This window comes from Diaphorina citri, unplaced genomic scaffold (assembly GCF_000475195.1).
Source record: "Diaphorina citri unplaced genomic scaffold, Diaci psyllid genome assembly version 1.1 scaffold840, whole genome shotgun sequence".
NCBI classification, from domain to species: domain Eukaryota; kingdom Metazoa; phylum Arthropoda; class Insecta; order Hemiptera; family Psyllidae; genus Diaphorina; species Diaphorina citri.
This window is the reverse complement of record NW_007378272.1, coordinates 70,748-90,057: the sequence shown is the minus strand read 5'-3', so window position 1 is coordinate 90,057 and position 19,310 is coordinate 70,748. Positions and strand designations below refer to the sequence as shown.

General features: G+C 39.6%; 1 protein-coding gene across 2 annotated transcripts; it reads left to right on the top strand.

Annotated features, from left to right (window-relative positions):
- Positions 1-10,934: 10,934 nt before the first annotated feature.
- On the top strand, positions 10,935-13,213 carry LOC103512461 (protein phosphatase inhibitor 2-like). Of its 2 annotated transcripts, XM_017445419.2 has the most exons (4): positions 10,935-11,056; positions 12,159-12,208; positions 12,304-12,592; positions 12,918-13,213. In XM_017445419.2, the coding sequence occupies exons 2-4, from the start codon at positions 12,187-12,189 to the stop codon at positions 13,168-13,170; spliced, it is 564 nt and encodes a 187-aa protein (XP_017300908.2). In that variant the 5' UTR covers positions 10,935-11,056; positions 12,159-12,186; the 3' UTR covers positions 13,171-13,213. The 2 variants fall into 2 exon arrangements, with proteins under 2 accessions (XP_017300908.2, XP_026681721.1); XM_026825920.1 differs by lacking the exons at positions 10,935-11,056; positions 12,304-12,592 and having other exon boundaries at positions 12,025-12,275; positions 12,696-13,213.
- Positions 13,214-19,310: the final 6,097 nt, after the last annotated feature.

The window sequence follows — 19,310 nt, the reverse complement described above, 5'->3', positions numbered from 1 at the left end:
GTCCAACCTCCTGCGTCAAGCTCCGCCCCACCTCCTGCTGCGTCGAGCTCCACCCCACCTCCTGCTGCGTCGAGCTCCGCCCCACCTCCTGCTGCGTCGACCTCCGCCCCTTGTTTCACTCGTTGGTTTAGATACAGAAATGGTCAGATGGTGAGTTACGTAAATACAAAACGAACTAACAGTGGTGTAGTGGTTACCAGATTAGATTTTTTTGTAATCAAAAGGGCTTCATTGTTGATGACCATCCTATAGCAGAGAACTGGCAGGTAGGTAAACCTAAAAGTCTCTCCACCCCCTCGGATTTTTACGCCTTGTATCTTGTTTCAGGTATTCACAAGACAACAGAAGGAAGGAATTACTATCGCAATATCTGAAGAAGGCTTCTGATATTTATTTTGGTCTCTGTCCAAAAGAAATACGCAAACTTGCCTAACAGTATTTATCACATGATAATCTGAAAAGACATTTTTATAAAAACCATTCTAACGTTTCAAATACATATAGCTATTCCAGTGACGAACAAAAGAAAAAGAAACGTCTACATAAATAATTATAATACATCAAAATTTGGCAGTCAGCAAAGGCCGAAAAAAGTTCTCTCCATCCCATCGTAAAGGGCGAATAAAAACATGCCCCACGTTGCGTGATGGCAAATTGCACGCCTTTTGGAAACTATAATTCCGAGGTGGTGTGTGCAATTTTCAATTAAATTTTCCACCGAGACTTGGAGGGTATACATAATTTGTGAACATTCTATTATAATACCCCTAGGTGGGGTGGGAGGGGGGCCCCAAGGAGGTGAGAAGGGTGGGGGTGCACCCAAAAGGAAGGACGGACGAGGGTGGGGGTGCACCCAGAAAGGAGGAGGTGGGGAGGATCTATTATTTTCTATTTCCTTGGTTCTCATGCTGATATGGCCTGACACTTTGGAAACTTTTCAATTCAAGCCAGGAGCAAAACAGGTGGGGAGGATCTATTATTTTCTATTTCCTTGGTTCTCATGCTGATATGGCCTGACACTTTGGAAACTTTTCAATTCAAGCCAGGAGCGAAACAGAGGGTTTCCTTCCGGCAGAGGAAATTAATTATAGCAATAATAATAAAAAATCGACCTTTTCTTGTACTCCTTTTTTTTTCTTCTTTCTCTTCCTCTTCCTCCTCCTCTTTCTTCTTCTTCTTCTTCTAGTTCCTCGTATTCTTTATCCTCACCCCCGCGTCTTCTTGTTTTATTCTCTTTCTTTCTGTCTTTGTGCCGTTTTTTGTTGATAGGCAGAAAGGTAGTTTGGTAGCTCAATTGAGCTATCGAGAAAGGTAGTTCGGTAGCTCAATTGAGCTATCGAAACGAATATGGAGTAGTCACACTAATTGACAATCAATGATTGAGAAATTTGCCTCAATCAATACGAATTCACTGACGGTAGCGAAAATCTCGTGGCCTCGTGTACGGGCAAATTAATAGTTTTGTAAATTCCAAGTTTTTTCACATGTGGTCTTCAAAGTGAATTGCTAAGAACACTTTTGCCCCTAAAATCGTCATTTCTGTATTTCTCGTTATTCTCCTTTCATTTCTTCTTCTTTCCACGCCATCTTTCTTATACTATTATTGTACCAGTGTTTCGGTGACTAGTGCACCATTTATTCGCCCACCTAAAAAACGTACCATTTATTGGCCCACCTGTACCATACGCCACATAAGTCTGAACTGGACGAACATTTTCAAGATCCAATTTCAAGAAACTTAAATAAAACGACTCACAAACAGCTTAAACAAAGTATTTGATTCCGACTCGAATCAATATTGAAAAATCTGGGACGCCCCCCAGAAGACGGGAAAGAAAATAATAAATTGATGGCAATAAAAAACGATGAAACTTTTTGCTGATGTAGGCTAAGATCCTACGCGATTAAATATGTCCTTTCAGAAGTTTTTTTTTCGCTGCGAAGAAAACAAAGTTTCGACTTTCGAGTCCTTTATTTTTTCCTTATCAAAATATTCTCTTTTATAAATGACCCGATTTAGGGCCCTTTAACTACCGAATGTAAGCGTGAGGCCTGCTCTCAATATCCAGTTGTTACAAGACGGTTCTTTGAGATATTTTAAAAAGAATCGCTAAACCTAGGACTTTTTGGTCTTTATGATCCAATCTCTGACCTTGGATAAGGTATATAACTTTGTCAATGAATCTTCTACTCTCATGCACTTGATGTTAAAACGAAAATAGTATTATCATTGCCCATCACTTGATACTCTTTTGGTCCCTCAGTTTCAAAATTTTCATAAAAACTCCTTTCTTTCCTAGGGATTCATTATCGAATATCGATCAATAAAATCATCTCCAAGAAAAGAGCGAAGCAAATATCTCAGGATCAAGTGTTAAGTGGCTAATGACAAAACAAGTTACACATCGGAGCTTAGGGAACAATAGAGCCTATCCTATCCATAACAGCCGTAGGTTTTACTCGACCTCGACAGTTTGTAAATTTTTTTGGCAGAATTCCTAAAATGACGCTACCTACATAGGTAATGAATATCTTTGTCACTTTGATGATGATGAAAAAAAAAAAAAGAAGAAGAAGAAGAAAACCGTTCATCCCACTAGTGAGACAATTAATTATTATCTTATATCTACAAACTCGTAGAATCTCAAAAACCGAACTAAAAAAGTAAAAATTATCCCTGCATTACTTTTTACTCTCTATTACTAGAGTTATTTTTAAAGCGTTCGGGTTCTCCTGAGAAGTTTGCAAATTCCTCGTTGGGCAGTTTGGTTTGTTCACCGCGGATATGCACCCCCTAGGGTCCCTGATGTGCAGGTTTTCATCCTGTGGGATAAAAAACGGCTGGAAATGAGTATTAATTATTAGGAACCTGCAGTTATTGTGAATCACCTTATCGTAAATCAAGTTTGCAACATAAGAATCATCATTAGCAGCCTGGTTAGATTGGAAGGTAGCGCGTCTATATACCTTGCAACCGTTGGTCGTTCTATACCTTGCAACCGTTGGTCGTTCTATACTTTGCAACCGTTGGTCGTTCTTTTCTCGCCCGGAGCGGATTTTATCCTAAACAGCTAAGGTCCATTCTCTGGGTTCGATTTCTGAAAATATTCAGGTTCCAAAATTGTTTGGTGTAATAGGTTTCATTAACTTCGTTACTCAACAAGATGGTACATACTGATGTTTTGGACCTTCTAATGACACAATGTTACCCTTCTTTCTGTTGCAGGTATGTTTGCTGAAGACTGAAATTTCATCTAATTTTGGTTTGTTATCATTTTTATGGTATGGTACGAGATGATTGTGGTAAGAATACACTTCGATACCAAAAAGTCCACGTTCCTCGTGCTATTCAAAAATTGTAGTCATAAAAACAAAAATTAGAAAAATAAATGTGGGGAGGTGGGCCAATAAATGGTACGTTTTTTAGGTGGGCGAATAAATGGTACACTTACCCTATCTGTCTCAGATTGAGAGCGTTATTTGAGAATCCATCAAGTCGACAGAAATGAACGGGCTAGAGACCTTCTCTTTGTCCTCATCCTCTTTCCCCCTCCTCCCACCCTCTCTACTCTTACTCCTCTTCTTTCTCCCCCTCTTCCTTCTCCTCGTCCCCTTCCGCCTCCTCTTTCTCCTCATCATCAGTCTTCTTTTTTACGTCTTTTTCGTCATGGACCAAAGCGCAGCATTTGTTATCATCTGCCCTTAACGAAACGGACCAGGCTTTCAGAAATCAAAGGGAATGGGATACAGACTCCGAACAACAGCAATGAAGAATAAGAAAGCCATCTCAAGAAAAAGAGCTTAGAGAAATCATAAATTACAAGATAAGCATAAACTCGGGGACAGGGCTGAAATTTATTAAACTTATAGGCAAGGATTATGCCCTCTCCGTGCCTCTCCTAGAACCTATCCCATTACATCCCCCAAGTTACTAATTTCAAAATGGACTATATTAAGTGCGTCCCAGAATGTTGCACTCGAAGACGATATCCCAAATGTGTTTTAAGTCATAAGAAGGAGATAATTTTCTGAATTTCAACGTTCAAAAGAGAAGGAAAAACTCAATAGTTCAATACAGTTGTTAATGGTGACATAGGTTTCTCAGGGTGATATTTTTGTACTCATAAAATTTTTGACTTCAATCACGCCAAAACACCGTTTGACTTCTTAAAAAAGTTTCAATCTATAAAGTTCCGTCGTCATGGAAATGTTAGAGGGTCAATTTTCCAAATGATTCCCTTGGGGATACACACACACGAACACATATATACGTACGTTCTTCCTTCCTCCCAAAAGCGACAGTTTTCAACTCTGAAAATGAAATTTACTTTTCAAATTTTCAAATCTACGGGTGCCTCCACATGTCACATGTTTTTCCTCTCTGGGTTTCTTCTTCTTCTTTTTCTTTTTCTTCTGATTTTTCTTTCTTTTTTCTTCTTCTTGTCCACTTTCCTTTTCTTCCTTTTCAACTCCTTCTGTTCCTCCATATCTCTTTCTCTCTATTCTTGATCTCGATTCCTGTCTTCTCCTTCTTTTTCTCCTTCATTCCCTGTATATTTTCCTCGCATCCATCTCTTACTTCACTTAAAGATGGTCCTAGCATATTTCACAGTACGATTACCTATACCTACTCAATTTTTTTCTTCTTTTTTTTTCTCTCTCTTTCGCTCTCACACTCTTATCTCTTTCTCCCCCTTTCTTTCTTTCTCTCTCTCTCTCTCTGTCTACTCAGACCTTACTTTCCCCCTGAAAATTTTCTTCAATTAAAGAACAAACCCAAATATTTTTATTAGGTAGTTAGGTACCTATCATAATTGGTATTCTATCTGTTAGGTGGGAGAGAGATATAGTTGGACCAGCTCCAAATTGGAAAAGCACTCTGGAACTATCTCACCCTCTCTCTCTCCCTTCCACTATCTATCTCTCTCTCACCCTCCCTCCCTCTCTATCTTCCTCTACTCTTTCCCCTCTCTCTCTCTTTCTCTCCCTCTTATCTTTACTTATCTCTCTCTTCTTCCTTCTCATTCCTCTATCTCCCTATTTCTCTCTCTCTCTCTCTCACCCTCCCTCTCTCTCTCTCCCTCAGCATGAAGTAGGTTTGCACCTCCATCATATTTTTCATTTTGACGACCGTTCTGTCACGAGAAAATCCCCGACACAAAAGTATTAGGATTTTCCGTCGGAGAAAAAGCTTGGAGGGCGCACAACATGTGGATAAAATTTATAATAGCACCTTGGGAAAAGAAATTCTATCAGAAGAAAAATATGTAATTTCCTTTTTATAGGCGAACGTAAACAAAAAGGGGAGAGGAAGGAAAACAAGAGATGGAGGTCTACACTGCCTCTATCCAGCATATAAAATGTAATATGCAATTTAAAGAGATTGGGTAACTGTGTGTGCAGTGTGTTTATTTCGAGGAATTTCGAGAAACCTTAAGAGAAAATGTTTTCAAACTTGCAAAGAGCAACTCTTTCTCGGAAATCTTGGGGCTTTTTTTTCAGTTATGTCCGCTACAAATCCATCTAGGTACAACTCAAAGATCTTGGAGTAGGCACTACAGAAGGGAAAAATCTTACGTCGACAAAGGTACTTGGACAACATGTGGATAAAATTTATAATAGCACCTTGGGAAAAGAAATTCTATCAGAAGAAAAATATGTAATTTCCTTTTTATAGGCAAACGTAAACAAAAAGGGCTCACTGAAATGATCAGGAATTACCAATGGTCTGGCTGAGGGACCTTAAACAGGGAGCAGACCAGTGTCTTGCTATGGGACTATAAATGGAGAGCAGAGCAGCCAAACCCTAACCAGGCTGGCTAGCTGAAGGTTACAAAGGGTTTATCATGCTTCAAAGCACAGGTCCTCATGATGGTTGACTGCGGTTTGGGGCAAGCCGAGTAATCTTGGCTAAAGATTATCAACCCAACTCGGTGCAGCTAGACGCCTATAATAACAATAACAAACAAAAACAACACCAATAACAATAAAATAACAAACCCAAGAACTGTAACATTAAAGTAAGAAAGACTCCATCCAAAATGAAACTCAGAGAAGTTCACAATTCCACACTATATGTCAAAGCCCTCTCCCATGTCGTCGCACGTTTGCCAGCGTCGAATGAGTAACAGTAAAAGATGTGAAATGATATGTAGTTATGTACTCGATCCTGGCAAAATATGTAATCCAATCATTGCAAAATCCTGGTGGCGATTCACATCATGAGAAAAAGAAACAAATAAGATGCAATAATCTGGCTGATTACAGGGTGGTAGATGAAAATAGATAAAGGGAACTGAAATAAATAGAGGGAACTGTAACAAGAGAGATCTTATCGTCTCGCAACTCGATAGAGGGAGCAGTGACTGCGAAGAGAGAAGGAAGTAAGGAAGACAGGACAGGAGAGGGCCAGCCGTTCCAAGGAAGAATCTGATCAGTTTAGTATAAATTTTGCCCCGGGCGGGAAGCGAACCCGTAACCTAGCGCTTACAAGACAGACGCTCTACCTTCCAAATTAACCAGGCTACGCGGATCCTTAGGTTATTTATGCACTCCCATAATGATCTCATTTGCAATATATCTTTCTGGAATCATCCAGGTATAAATTAAAGATCTAATTTTGACTTGGCAGGGCGGTCTAAACTGTTTGCTGGAAATGCAAGATTTGTTGATCAAGCTAGTTGGACCACCCTGTATATGAAATGAGTAATGTCATATCAGCGTGATAAATAATACACTGTACATAATACAGTCATGTTAGTCATGTAGATATGTGTGGTGAAATGGTAAACTTGTGGTGTCGTCTCTAAACACAACAGTCCCTAGATCCCCTTTGTGCTCTAAATCTAAATTTACTTAAAACTTGCATATCTAGGAATACATGGTATAAAATACACAGTAATACATAGATAAATACAATGTGATGCATGGATATAACTTAGAATACACAGTAATACAATGTAATACATGGATATAGCTTGAAATACATCGTATCTAGGAATACATGGGTATAAAATACAGAGTAATACACGGAGATAACTTGAAATACACAGTAATACCCATGTATTACCCATGTATAGCTTGAAATACATCATGGTTATGTTTCATTCTGTCTGCAGCACTTCAACTTACAGAGATAACAAATTCAAAACTCAAATGGGGATTGCCAAGAGGGGTTTGGAGTCCTGGTGAACATCCACCATTCATTACTTTGTATATTCTCTTTATGACCTCTTAATTCTCCCCCTCTCCCTTCTTCTCCTCCTCCTACTTATATTCTCCTTCTCTTCTCCCTGATTCTTCTCCTCCACCTCTTTCCACTCTTTCTTCTCTTTCTCCTTCTCCTCCATAGTCAACAACTTGACGAAGTACGAGATGAAAAAGAAAACCCAAACATTGATATAGGCAGAGACATGTGTCTATGTTACGCTCAAATAACGGATGGTCAGCCAAGTCAGCACAAAATTTCATCCTTCCACACAATCTGAACCTTAACATTCCCATCTCTGCAGCCAGCCCTTCTTTCTACCATGCAGCCAGCCTAGGTAGCTTGAAGGTTAGCGCTTCTGCCTTGTAAGAAATAGGACGCGGGTTCGATTCCCGCCCGGGGCGGATCTTATCCTGAACGGATTATTGTTCTTTCTCGAAAAGGCTGGCTTTCGCCTATCCTGTTTTCCTTCTCTCTTAGATTCCGGGACGATAAATCCTTAGCAGGTGTAGTTCCCTCTATCAAAAGGGTAAACGAGACCCCGGGCTTACCCTTCATAAATCCATCAGCTAATAATAGATCAGTTGCGCTTACTTGGGTGATGTTTCAAAGTCATAGAGCAGGAAAAATGAGGACCAACGGAATTTTTCTTTTTCTTCTACGACTCCCCACTTACCTGGAGTTAAGTTTACATGTGTACACAATTGTGGCCTATTTACACCACTAGTAACTGGGGTCACACAGGGAGGTAGGATTAGACTCATTAGACCTTTCCTCTTTTATTTTTCGTAAAATTTTCCCAATGAGAATTTTGTGCCTTTGGTGTTGTGGTGTAGGGGAGTTTCAGTTTTATTCGAGCCGTATTTTAGTCTATCCTATGAATAATAGTAATAATGCAGTTTTAAAAGGAAATCACTGGGTAACACATCAAATTCCTCGTATTACGGACAAATTTTTTTTTCAGTGTAGTAATAATTAATAATGCCCATGTACCTAATTACAATGGGGTAAAAGCCGTCGTGTAGGGGAGTTTCAGTTTTATTCGAGCCGTATTTTAGTCTATCCTATGAATAATAGTAATAATTAATAATGCCCATGTACCTAATTAGGTACAATGGGGTAAAAGCCGTCTATTATTGGTGGAGATGTCAAAAACCCACAATATTCCACTACCTATAAGTTATATTGTAGGTATAGGTAAAGCTATACTAAAACCTGATATTAGTATTGGTGGAGATGTCAAAAAACCACAGTATTAAACTGTACTTTATGTTATTCATGTTGTATTATTTATTTTATTAGTGGAGATGTCAGAAATCCCAATGTCCAATTGAAGTGATGTATCCCAATGCCTTCTGTATACTTATGGGCAATATGTATTGTAGATGGCAGTGACCCAGCTAAAACACTAGTCCCCACATCAGATTAGGGATGCTAAAACGGGTCCCTATCCCAGTTAAATTTTGGAAAGGAAAGGAAAAAAAGAACAGTACAAAAAATGTTCAATTAAGGCATAAAAAAAAAACATGAATGGAAAAATGGATATAGAAAAATAAAAGAAAAATAATTATTATGGTTGTAGGCCTTTCTGCTCCATATTTATATTAAAAAAAAAACGAGGAATATGAATAAAAAATCGTAAAATATGATATCTCCACGTATTACAGACAGTCTGAATAAAATCTGTCAGCCTGTCAGTGCGTCTGCCTTGTGAGCGCTAGGCCGCGGGTTCGATTCCCGCCCGGGGCGGATTTTATCCTGATGGTATAATGTTCGTTCTCGGATCGGCTGCCTTTCTCCTATTCAGTCTTCCTTCTCTCTTCGATTTCGGGACGATAAGACCATAGCAGTTAGAGTTCCCTCTGTCAAACCTCGTAAAAAAAAACCCCTTCTCCTTCTTTTACTGTACTTCTTCTAAAATACCTATACATAGAACAACTTTTTCCACTAAAGAACCAATAGTAAGCACTTTTCTCTCAGCAGAGATTAGAATTATCTGGCTCTCTATTGGACAGCCAGTAGAGAGTGTGCAATGAGAGATTGCTTTCTTTCCTTTTCTTTACAAAGTCGGGATTTTTTTTTCTCATAAAACACAAAGAAGATGATCAAACAGAACAAGTAAGAGAGAGAGAGAGAGAGAGAGAGAGAGAGAGAGAGAGAGAGAGAGAGAGAGAGAGAGAGAGAGAGAGAGAGAGAGAGAGAAGTATAATATCTCTAGAGAGAGAGAGAGAGAGAGAGAGAGAGAGAGAGAGGGAGGGAGGGAGAGAAGAAATTTGCATAAGATAGAAGATGAGAATTATTTGTTTTTCATCGCCAGAGGAATTATCCCTGGGGATCTGTGTCTAGTTCAGGTACTAGCCTTGGATGAAGAAGGTCTCTGGTTCGACTCCTCAACTGTTGATTATCCTTGAGCCTCAAGTAAGATTGAAGATTATCCTGTACACGTATGGGTAACTACTATTAGATTGTTGGTAGCTGCATGCATGTAATGGTGTACTTGTAATGGGCCAGAGAGAACAAACAGTGTTTTTAATTGATTTTCGAGGTTTTCGAACTTCAACGAGAAGCGTCTTCTCAGACTCACACGCTCAAAACCCCTCCTCAGAGGTCAGCCACTCACTATCAGGTAGAACTGACCAGGTCATCTGATCTGATCTGGTTGTATATGACATCTGACGAGCACACATTATCAGGTAGACCTGGCAGGTACGGCTGAAAATGTCCGTCTGTCAGTTCTACCTGATACTTGATGAGCACACTATCAGGTAGACCTGATCATACCTCAGGAGCACTATCAGGTAGACCTGATCAGGTGTACCTGTCATCAGGTCTACCTGATAGTGAGTGGCTAGCTGGCTAGCCTAACATGAGCCAATGGCGTTGGAAAGCAGTAGATGGTATGCTAAAAGTATATTTTTGCAAGTAGTTTCAACTTGCAACCCTTAACTTTACTTAGATCTGTTCTTCTTTTGCTCCGAACAAGTTGGATGGCAGCTCAGACCCTTCATCTCTTGATCTTGCAGACATACCTGAAACAGAGAAGTAGGAAAACAATTAAAATTCAGGCCGTACTTTTCTCAGACTATGGTTCGCTTTGTATATTATTCTATATTTCTTCTTTTCAGGAATTTCGAGAAACCTTAAGAGAAAATGTTTTCAAACTTGCAAAGAGCAACTCTTTCTCGGAAATCTTGGGGCTTTTTTTTCAGTTTTGTCCGCTACAAATCCATCTAGGTACAACTCAAAGATCTTGAAGTAAATACTACAGAAGGGAAAAATCTTACGTCGACAAAGGTTCTTGACAAAAGTAATGTCGATACAAAAGGAATCGATAATGTGCACGCAGTATCATCAAATCATAATGCAAATATCCAGAGATCGAGACAAGCACAGCTCTAATTCATTAAATTTCTGAGGAAGCACAAAGTAATAAGGACCACTGGAAAATAAGGAAGAGGTTTCTGCAAATTTATCACAAGAGAACGACTGGGCCTTAATATGGGGGCCGTCCTTATATGCTCAGAATTACTAAAGCTATGGAGATTACCTTGTTATTACTACCTAAAGAATAATAAAAGCCCTCGTCTGGTCTTTCAACAACCTAAACAAGGTATTTCATATTAAAGGTAATATAATAATCTATACCTTTACTAGCTTACTATAGTTACGCAAGTGCATTATCAGTTGTTTTATTACCGCTTTAAAAACTCTCGTGGATTTCCAACATTTTTTGGCCAGAACCCACCAACATTGCAATGACAAACAAGAAAATTTAGAGCAGTAAAAACCAAAATTCAAACACGTAAGAGTAAAAAACTAATAGTAGAGATTTCGATTCCTAATACAATCCTGTTGGAACAACATGTGGATAAAATTTATAATAGCACCTTGGGAAAAGAAATTCTATCAGAAGAAAAATATGTAATTTCCTTTTTATAGGCAAACATAAACAAAGAGAGGAGGGAAAACAAGAGATGGAGGTCTAACACTGCCTCTATCCAGCATATAAAATGTAATATGCAATTTAAAGAGATTGGGTAACTGTGTGTGCAGTGTGTTTATTTCGAGAAATTTCGAGAAACCTTAAGAGAAAATGTTTTAAAACTTGCAAAGAGCAACTCTTTCTCGGAAATCTTGGGGCTTTTTTTTTCAGTTATGTCCGCTACAGATCCATTTAGGTACAACTCAAAGATCTTGGAGTAGGTACTACAGAAGGGAAAAATCTTACGTCGACGAAGGTACTTGATAAAAGTAATGTCGATACAAAAGGAATCGATAATGTGCACGCAGTTCGCAGTATCATCTAATCATAATGCAAATATCCAGAGATCGATACAAGCACAGCTCTAATTCATTAAATTTCTGAGGAAGCACAAAGTAATAAGGACCACTGGAAAATAAGGAAGAGGTTTCTGCAAATTTATCACAAGAGAATGACTGGGCCTTAATATGGGGGCCGTCCTTATATACGCACAGAATTATTAAAGCTATGGAGATTACCTTGTTATTACTACCTAAAGAATAATAAAAGCAATAAGGACCACTGGAAAATAAGGAAGAGGTTTCTGCAAATTTATCACAAGAGAACGACTGGGCCTTAATATGGGGGCCGTCCTTATACGCACAGAATTATTAAAGCTATGGAGATTACCTTGTTATTACTACCTAAAGAATAATAAAAGTCCTCGTCTTATCTCAACAACCTAAACAAGGTATTTCATATTATAAAGGTAATATAATAATCTATACCTTTACTAGCTTACTAGTTACGCAAGTGCATTATCAGTTGTTTTATTACCGCTATAAAAACTCTCGTGGATTTCCAACATTTTTTGGCCAGAACCCACCAACATTGCATTGACAAACAAGAATATTCAGAGCAGTAAAAACCAAAATTCAAACACGTAAGAGGAAAAAAGTAATAGTGGAGATTTCGATTCCTAATACAATCCTGTTGGCATGACCTTGGAATAGAAAATATGAGCAAGGAAAACCGAAAACCCAAGGACAGGCCGCAGAGTGCTGATGATGATCAACCTAGCACCTCCACGGGCGCCCCCACACGCACCCGTGACGCTCTGGGGAAAACCGAAAACCCAAGGACAGGCCGCACAGTGCTGATGATGATCAACCTAGCACCTCCACGGGCGCCCCCACACGCACCCGTGACGCTCTGAACGGGAGTGAGTTGCGAACCATGTTGGAAAATTTCGAGACGGACAGGAGTCAACGTACCCGATCCATTCAACCTCGGAAAAGCGCTGAGAAACACGTCCGATTTGACGATGCCAATCTGAGAGAAACATACAAACCTGCAGGTCGGGATTATGGACTGATGAAAATAGATGAACCTGTCACGCCATATGCATCCTATGACAGTCTCACCATGGATGATGAGGACACTGGGGGAAAACCGAAAACCCAAGGACAGGCCGCACAGTGCTGATGATGATCAACCTAGCACCTCCACGGGCGCCCCCACACGCACCCGTGACCCTCTGATCGGGAGTGACTTGCGAACCATGTTGGAAAATTTCGAAACGGACAGGAGTCAACGTACCCGATCCATTCAACCTCGGAAAAGCGCTGAGAAACACGTCCGATTTGACGATGCCAATCTGAGAGAAACATACAAACCTGCAGGTCGGGATTATGGACTGATGAAAATAGATGAACCTGTCACGCCATATGCATCCTATGACAGTCTCACCATGGAAGATGAGGACACTGGACCGAAGCAGGGCAGCGGCTTCATATCGACTCTGGTCAAAGATGAGCTCGTGGTGAGGAAAGTACCACAGAAAGTATTTGAAAAGAAACGCAGTGAGCATTATCGTGGCGAATTTCGTAAGGACATTCCACCTGACAATGATGCTGATGATAACAATGCTAATGTACATCATGATGATTCTGATGACGATAGTAGTTTAGATGGGTCTAGAGAAAATATCCGACGAAAATAAACTTGGGATGAGAATTTCTCATTGATGATTTTGACAAACTGGAGTTTTGGTGTTTTCCTTTCTTTATACAAATTGGAAAGTGTCGAAATATTACAAAGGTACCGGCATCTTACCCGAATATTTCTGGTAGTAAACGGATACAAGGGTATCATTAGTCCTAATACCTACCTACCGTATATCCTATACCTATTCGCTCTGTCATAGTACCGTAGCTATACTGTTTTCGAAAAGTTGCAAAGGCCTACAATCTTCTGCTTGTCCAAAAACATTCTACGCTAGAAGTAAGGTACCGGCATCTTACCCGAATATTTCTGGTAGTAAACGGATACAAGGGTATCATTAGTCCTAATACCTACCTACCGTATATCCTACCTATTCGTTCTGTCATAGTACCGTATAGCTATACGGTTTTCGAAAAGTTGCAAAGGCCTACAATCTTCTGCTTGTCCAAAAACATTCTACGCTAGAAGCATAGACATAGAGTAGAGCAGAGCACTATCTCCCCGAGTTATAAAATATGCATTTCTGCTTAAGTCTAGCATTGTAAACTTTTTCTAAACCTTCGTTGCACATCTTCGGTCCGTCAAGGGACATTTTTGATGGGGATCTCCTTTACCCTCCTTAGACATCTCTTCCAGTCTTCCTCCTTCTTCTTCTTTGTATCTTTCGTCTTTAATTGCTTGGACATTCCGACTGTTGGCATTCCTGTTTGTGGCTTGTCGAACAAGATTCCGAGATTTTCCAACCGAGAAACTCTTTGCTCTACTTCCAAGTTTGAAAATAAGATGGAAAGTACTCATTTTTCCCGGAACTGTTGTTCTGTTGTGTATTATTTCTTTTATTTTCTTCGCTTTCTTTGTCACCATTCATGTTGTTTGTTTTCGAAAAGTTGCAAAGGCCTACAATCTTCTGCTTGTCCAAAAACATTCTACGCTAGAAGCATAGACATAGAGTAGAGCAGAGCAATATATCCCCGAGTTATAAAATATGCATTTCTGCTTAAGTCTAGCATTGTAAACTTTTTCTAAACCCTCGTTGCACATCTTCGGTCCGTCAAGGGACATTTTCGACGGGGATCTCCTTTGCCCTCCTTAGACATCTCTTCCAGTCTTCCTCCTTCTTCTTCTTTGTATCTTTCGTCTTTAATTGCCTGGACATTCCGACTGTTGACATTCCTGTTTGTGGCTTGTCGAACAAGATTCCGAGATTTTCAAACCGAGAAACTCTTTGCTCTACTTCCAAGTTTGAAAATAAGATGGAAAGTACTCATTTTTCCCGCAACTGTTGTTCTGTTGTGTATTATTTCTTTTATTTTCTTCGCTTTCTATGTTGTTCTGGTCTGACATATTTTAGCCATCGGGTAAAAGGAAAACTTGGAAGCTCGCCAAAGTTTCGCAAAGCAGTAATGATCTGGAATTATTTAATGAACCATTGAAAAGAACTGATAAAGAAAGCAGAAAAGTGACAAATTCAATTTCTTTCAGTGTTTGTGGAGAAAAATGACCGTGGAGTGTATGTTGAAATGAGATTAGGGACAACATATCGAGTACTTTCCTTGACCTAGGCTTTGTTAACCCACTTACAATGTTTTGTGCTTAAATATTCTCTCCACAGTAGCTTCGTTAATCTAACCAGATTGTTGGATTTTTAATCCCGGATTTATAACCTCATTTTACAGTCACATGTTACCTCTAAGAATGCTTGGATCTTGGATACTGTTCAGGCATCCTAGGCTTTGTTAACCCACTTACAATGTTTTGTGCTTAAATATTCTCTCCACAGTAGCTTCGTTAATCTAACCAGATTGTTGGATTTATAACCTCATTTTACAGTCACATGTTACCTCTAAGAATGCTTGGAGACTGTTTAGGCACAGTCTACGAGCAAGCTCAAAGGACAATATCATGAGACTGTAGAGCTATATGCTCCAGCCTTTGTACACAAACTTCCCAAAATCCTGCCTAGTAGGAATGCCTGCCAACGGCCTGAAGAGTCACTTTTCATTGTTCTTTGCAAGTTTTAGTACTTTTTGTTCCTTCATTAAGTTTTATATCTTCTATTTTGTTTTAAGGAGCCTAAGCAGTAAGCTATTTATAGGCTCTTTACTTCGGGAGAAGCTGAGGGAGAAAAAGAATATCATATTTTTTTGGTCCTTGTTCAAGTTTTGAAATATGAACTTGATATCAAACAGAAGTAATGAAGAACTGTGAGATGGGGGTTTAAAGTCACTGTGTAAAACTGCTATGGTATTTAGTGATGATGGTTTTACCCTCTATTCGGTGACCACGCGTCTTCTCACAGTAACATCACCTTGCCTGAGTGGGACCGGAGAAAGCCAGCAGCACGCGATTGTCGGGGTGGCAAATGGTCATCCACCCAGACGCCAACCAATTTGTCCATCGTTCTATCTACAGTACAAAATTTTCAATTTGAAACGTGTGTTAAACAACTGTGTGGATCAACAATGTCACTGAACCTGTTTTAAGGAGCCTAAGCAGTAAGCTATTTATAGGCTCTTTACTTCGGGAGAAGCTGAGGGAGAAAAAGAATATCATATTTTTTTGGCCCTTGTTCAAGTTTTGTTGAATTATGAACTTAGTATCAAACAGAAGTAATGAAGAACTGTGAGATGGGGGTTTAAAGTCACTGTGTAACCGCTGTGGTATTTAGTGATGATGGTTTTACCCTCTATTCGCAGACAATGCGTCTTCTCGCAGTAACATCACCTTGCCTGAGTGGAGCCGGAGAAAGCCAGCAGCACGCGATTGTCTGGGTGGCAAATGGTCATCCACCCAGACGCCAACCAATTTGTCCATCGTTCTATCTACAGTACAAAATTTTCAGCTTGAAACGTGTGTTGAACAACTTTTTGGATCAACAATGTCACTGAACGTAGCGTTGTGAACAAACGGGAAGTGTCATTTAAAACAATTTTTCTCATTTAAAAGTTGACCACAACGAGGTGTCAGCATAATTGATACGGTTACGGTCTGATTCGTCCAGACTTCCAGAGAAGGGGAAGAGGAAGCAGACTATTCTGGACCTAAACGTCCATAGTTATACATCACTACATCCACATTTCCATCCCTGTGTCCATATTTCCATCCCTGCCTCATATTTCCACCCCTGCGTCCATATTTCCATCCCTACATCCATATTTCCATCCTTGCGTCCATATTTCCATCCCTGTGTCCATATTTCCATCCTTGCGCCCATGTTTCCATCCCTGCCTCATATTTCCATCACTGTGTCTATATTTCCATCCATGCGTCCATATTTCCATCCCTGCTGTTATGGCAGAATTATTCTCAATGAAATCCCTCCCCCGTGTATGGACTTTGTACTAATGTCTAATTAGTATGCAAATAGCAGTGCTAGATTTAATTAACATTTTTCTTCACTGTGGATGTTTTGCTAGTGTTTACTGCTTGTCTGGGACGTGCTATACAGCTGCCATTGTTTGCTTTCTCCTCGCTGATGTTGCTATCCTTATTCCTTCTGATTAAACGTCCATATTTACATCACTACATCCATATTTCCATCCCTGTGTCCATATTTCCATCCCCGTGTCCATATTTCCATCACTATGTCCATATTTCCACCCCTGCGTCAATATTTCCATCCCTACATCCATATTCCCATCCCTGTGTCCATATTTCCATCCCTGTGTCCATATTTCCATCCTTGCGCCCATATTTCTATCCCTACATCCATATTTAATCACTGTGTCTATATTTCCATCCATGCGTCCATATTTCCATCCCTGCTGTTATGGCAGAATTATTCTCAATGAAATCCCTCCCCCGTGTATGGACTTTGTACTAATGTCTAATTAGTATGCAAATAGCAGTGCTAGATTTAATTAACATTTTTCTTCACTGTGGATGTTTTGCTAGTGTTTACTGCTTGTCTGGGACGTGCTATACAGCTGCCATTGTTTGCTTTCTCCTCGCTGATGTTGCTATCCTTATTCCTTCTGATTCTTGATGAAGAGTTTAAATCTTTTCTAGTCATGGAAGCACAGGATTTTATTCACATGGTATCTTTTTGTGGACTAATGCAGTATTCAAAATGTTGTCAGGGCCTAAAAGCCAGATAGGTACATCTATTGCTCTCCTATCTTTTGTGTTTGTGCTATGTATTTCCCCATCATAAGTAGTTATAATCAAAATATTTTAAAGTATTGCTCAGTTGTCTTAAATTATAAATGGTAAGTAGATAATTATGTCTTTATTCTATGGATTCAACATAGCTAAATCTATAGAAACTCCAAGGTATTTATTTGTCTTTGGTTTTATTTTTTCTAGAAATTTAGACTAATCCAAACCTACCACAGGATACACGAAATTGAGACTAACTAATGTAATCAGAGCAATCATCCCTTTTATTTCAACTAATAAAGCGTCAACAATATTGAGATAAAGAGGGACCACATGTCCTTCTTCGATAGTCTAAATAAAGCACTGTCCTCCATCATCTTGCAGTGGAATTATAAATCAAGAGTGGGGGACATCAGTGGATTTAGTGGCTCAGGTGACAGCCGGATGTCAACTTGTCACAGGAATGAGGATGGATGGAACCCTGGTGGAGGTGTTTAGTGGAGGTAGTAGATGAAGGGATAGAAGTTGAGTTTATAGTGAAGGTGGGGTTCGTGGATATCCTAGCACAACATGACGAGAGAGAGACCAATGTGTTGGAAAACAATTCGAACTGAAATTACAGATGTGTCAGACACCCTACCCGCATACAGGGTGTTTCAAACGAAACAAGACAATGATCTCACTGAAATGATCAGGAATTACCAATGGTCTGTTTGAGGGACAGACCAGTGTCTTGCTATGGGACTATAAATAGAGAGCAGAGCAGCTAAACCCTAACCAGCCTGGCTAGCTGAAGGTTACGTGTCAGACACCCTACCCGCATACAGGGTGTTTCAAACGAAACAAGACAATGATCTCACTGAAATGATCAGGAATTACCAATGGTCTGGCTGAGGGACCTTAAACAGGGAGCAGACCAGTGTCTTGCTATGGGACTATAAATAGAGAGCAGAGCAGCCAAACCCTAACCAGCCTGGCTAGCTGAAGGTTACAAAGGGTTTATCATGCTTCAAAGCACAGGTCCTCATGATGGTTGACTGCGGTTTGGGGCGAGCCGAGTAATCTTGGCTAAAGATTATCAACCCAACTCGGTGCAGCTAGACGCCTTTAATAACAACAACAAACAAAAACAACACCAATAACAATAACAAACTCAAGAACTGTAACATTAAAGTAAGAAAGACTCCATTTAAAATGAAACTCAGAGAAGTTCACAATTCCACACTATATGTTAAAACAGTTAATGAAAATAAATGGACAGGAAAATGAGGCAGAGACGAACCCTGATATAAACAAGCTAGAGCACAGCGTAAGGCAATTGAACACACTGGGGTAACTCTGTTAAGTGATTTATACAGTGTCAAATCAAATGGTACAATCAAAACTGTCTCCCCACCCCCCCAGGCACTTCAACTTATACAGAGATAACAAATTCAAAACTCAAATGGGATTGCCAAGAGGGGTTTGGGACGTTTGGAGTCCTGGTGAACATCTCAGCTTTGTGATTGCGAAGTGGTCAGTAAGAAGAAGAAGGAGAAGGAAGAGAAGGAGACGAAGAATAAGGAGGAGGAGGAGAAGAAGAAGAAGAAGACCAAGAAGAAGGACGAGGAGAAGGGAAAGAAAAGAGACGAAGAAGAAATTGTTACCATAGAGTAAGAAATAGTTATAAAATTCATGTACCTAAGCCATGTTTCTACCACAACAGAAAAGGAAACCAGATAAGTCCAGAAGTTAATATAAATAAGATAATGGTACCTAGTGAGTTATTTACCACTTGAAGAGTTGTGTTGAGAAAAACTTCTGTCATATTTTTGTACTTAAATTTAATGTCTTTACTGAATGCTTGCCAATCTGTAGGTTGCTAGATAAAGTGTACACTATTTTTTACATAAGAACTAGAAGCAGGGACACTAAAAAAAGTGTTTTGCCTTGCATTTTCAAGATTTCTATCTCTTGGCCTGAGAGCTTGGACACAAAAACCATTCTGACTAAAACAAATTACAAGTCCGAGTGTAATTTGGTTGAATCTGGTTTTGATTG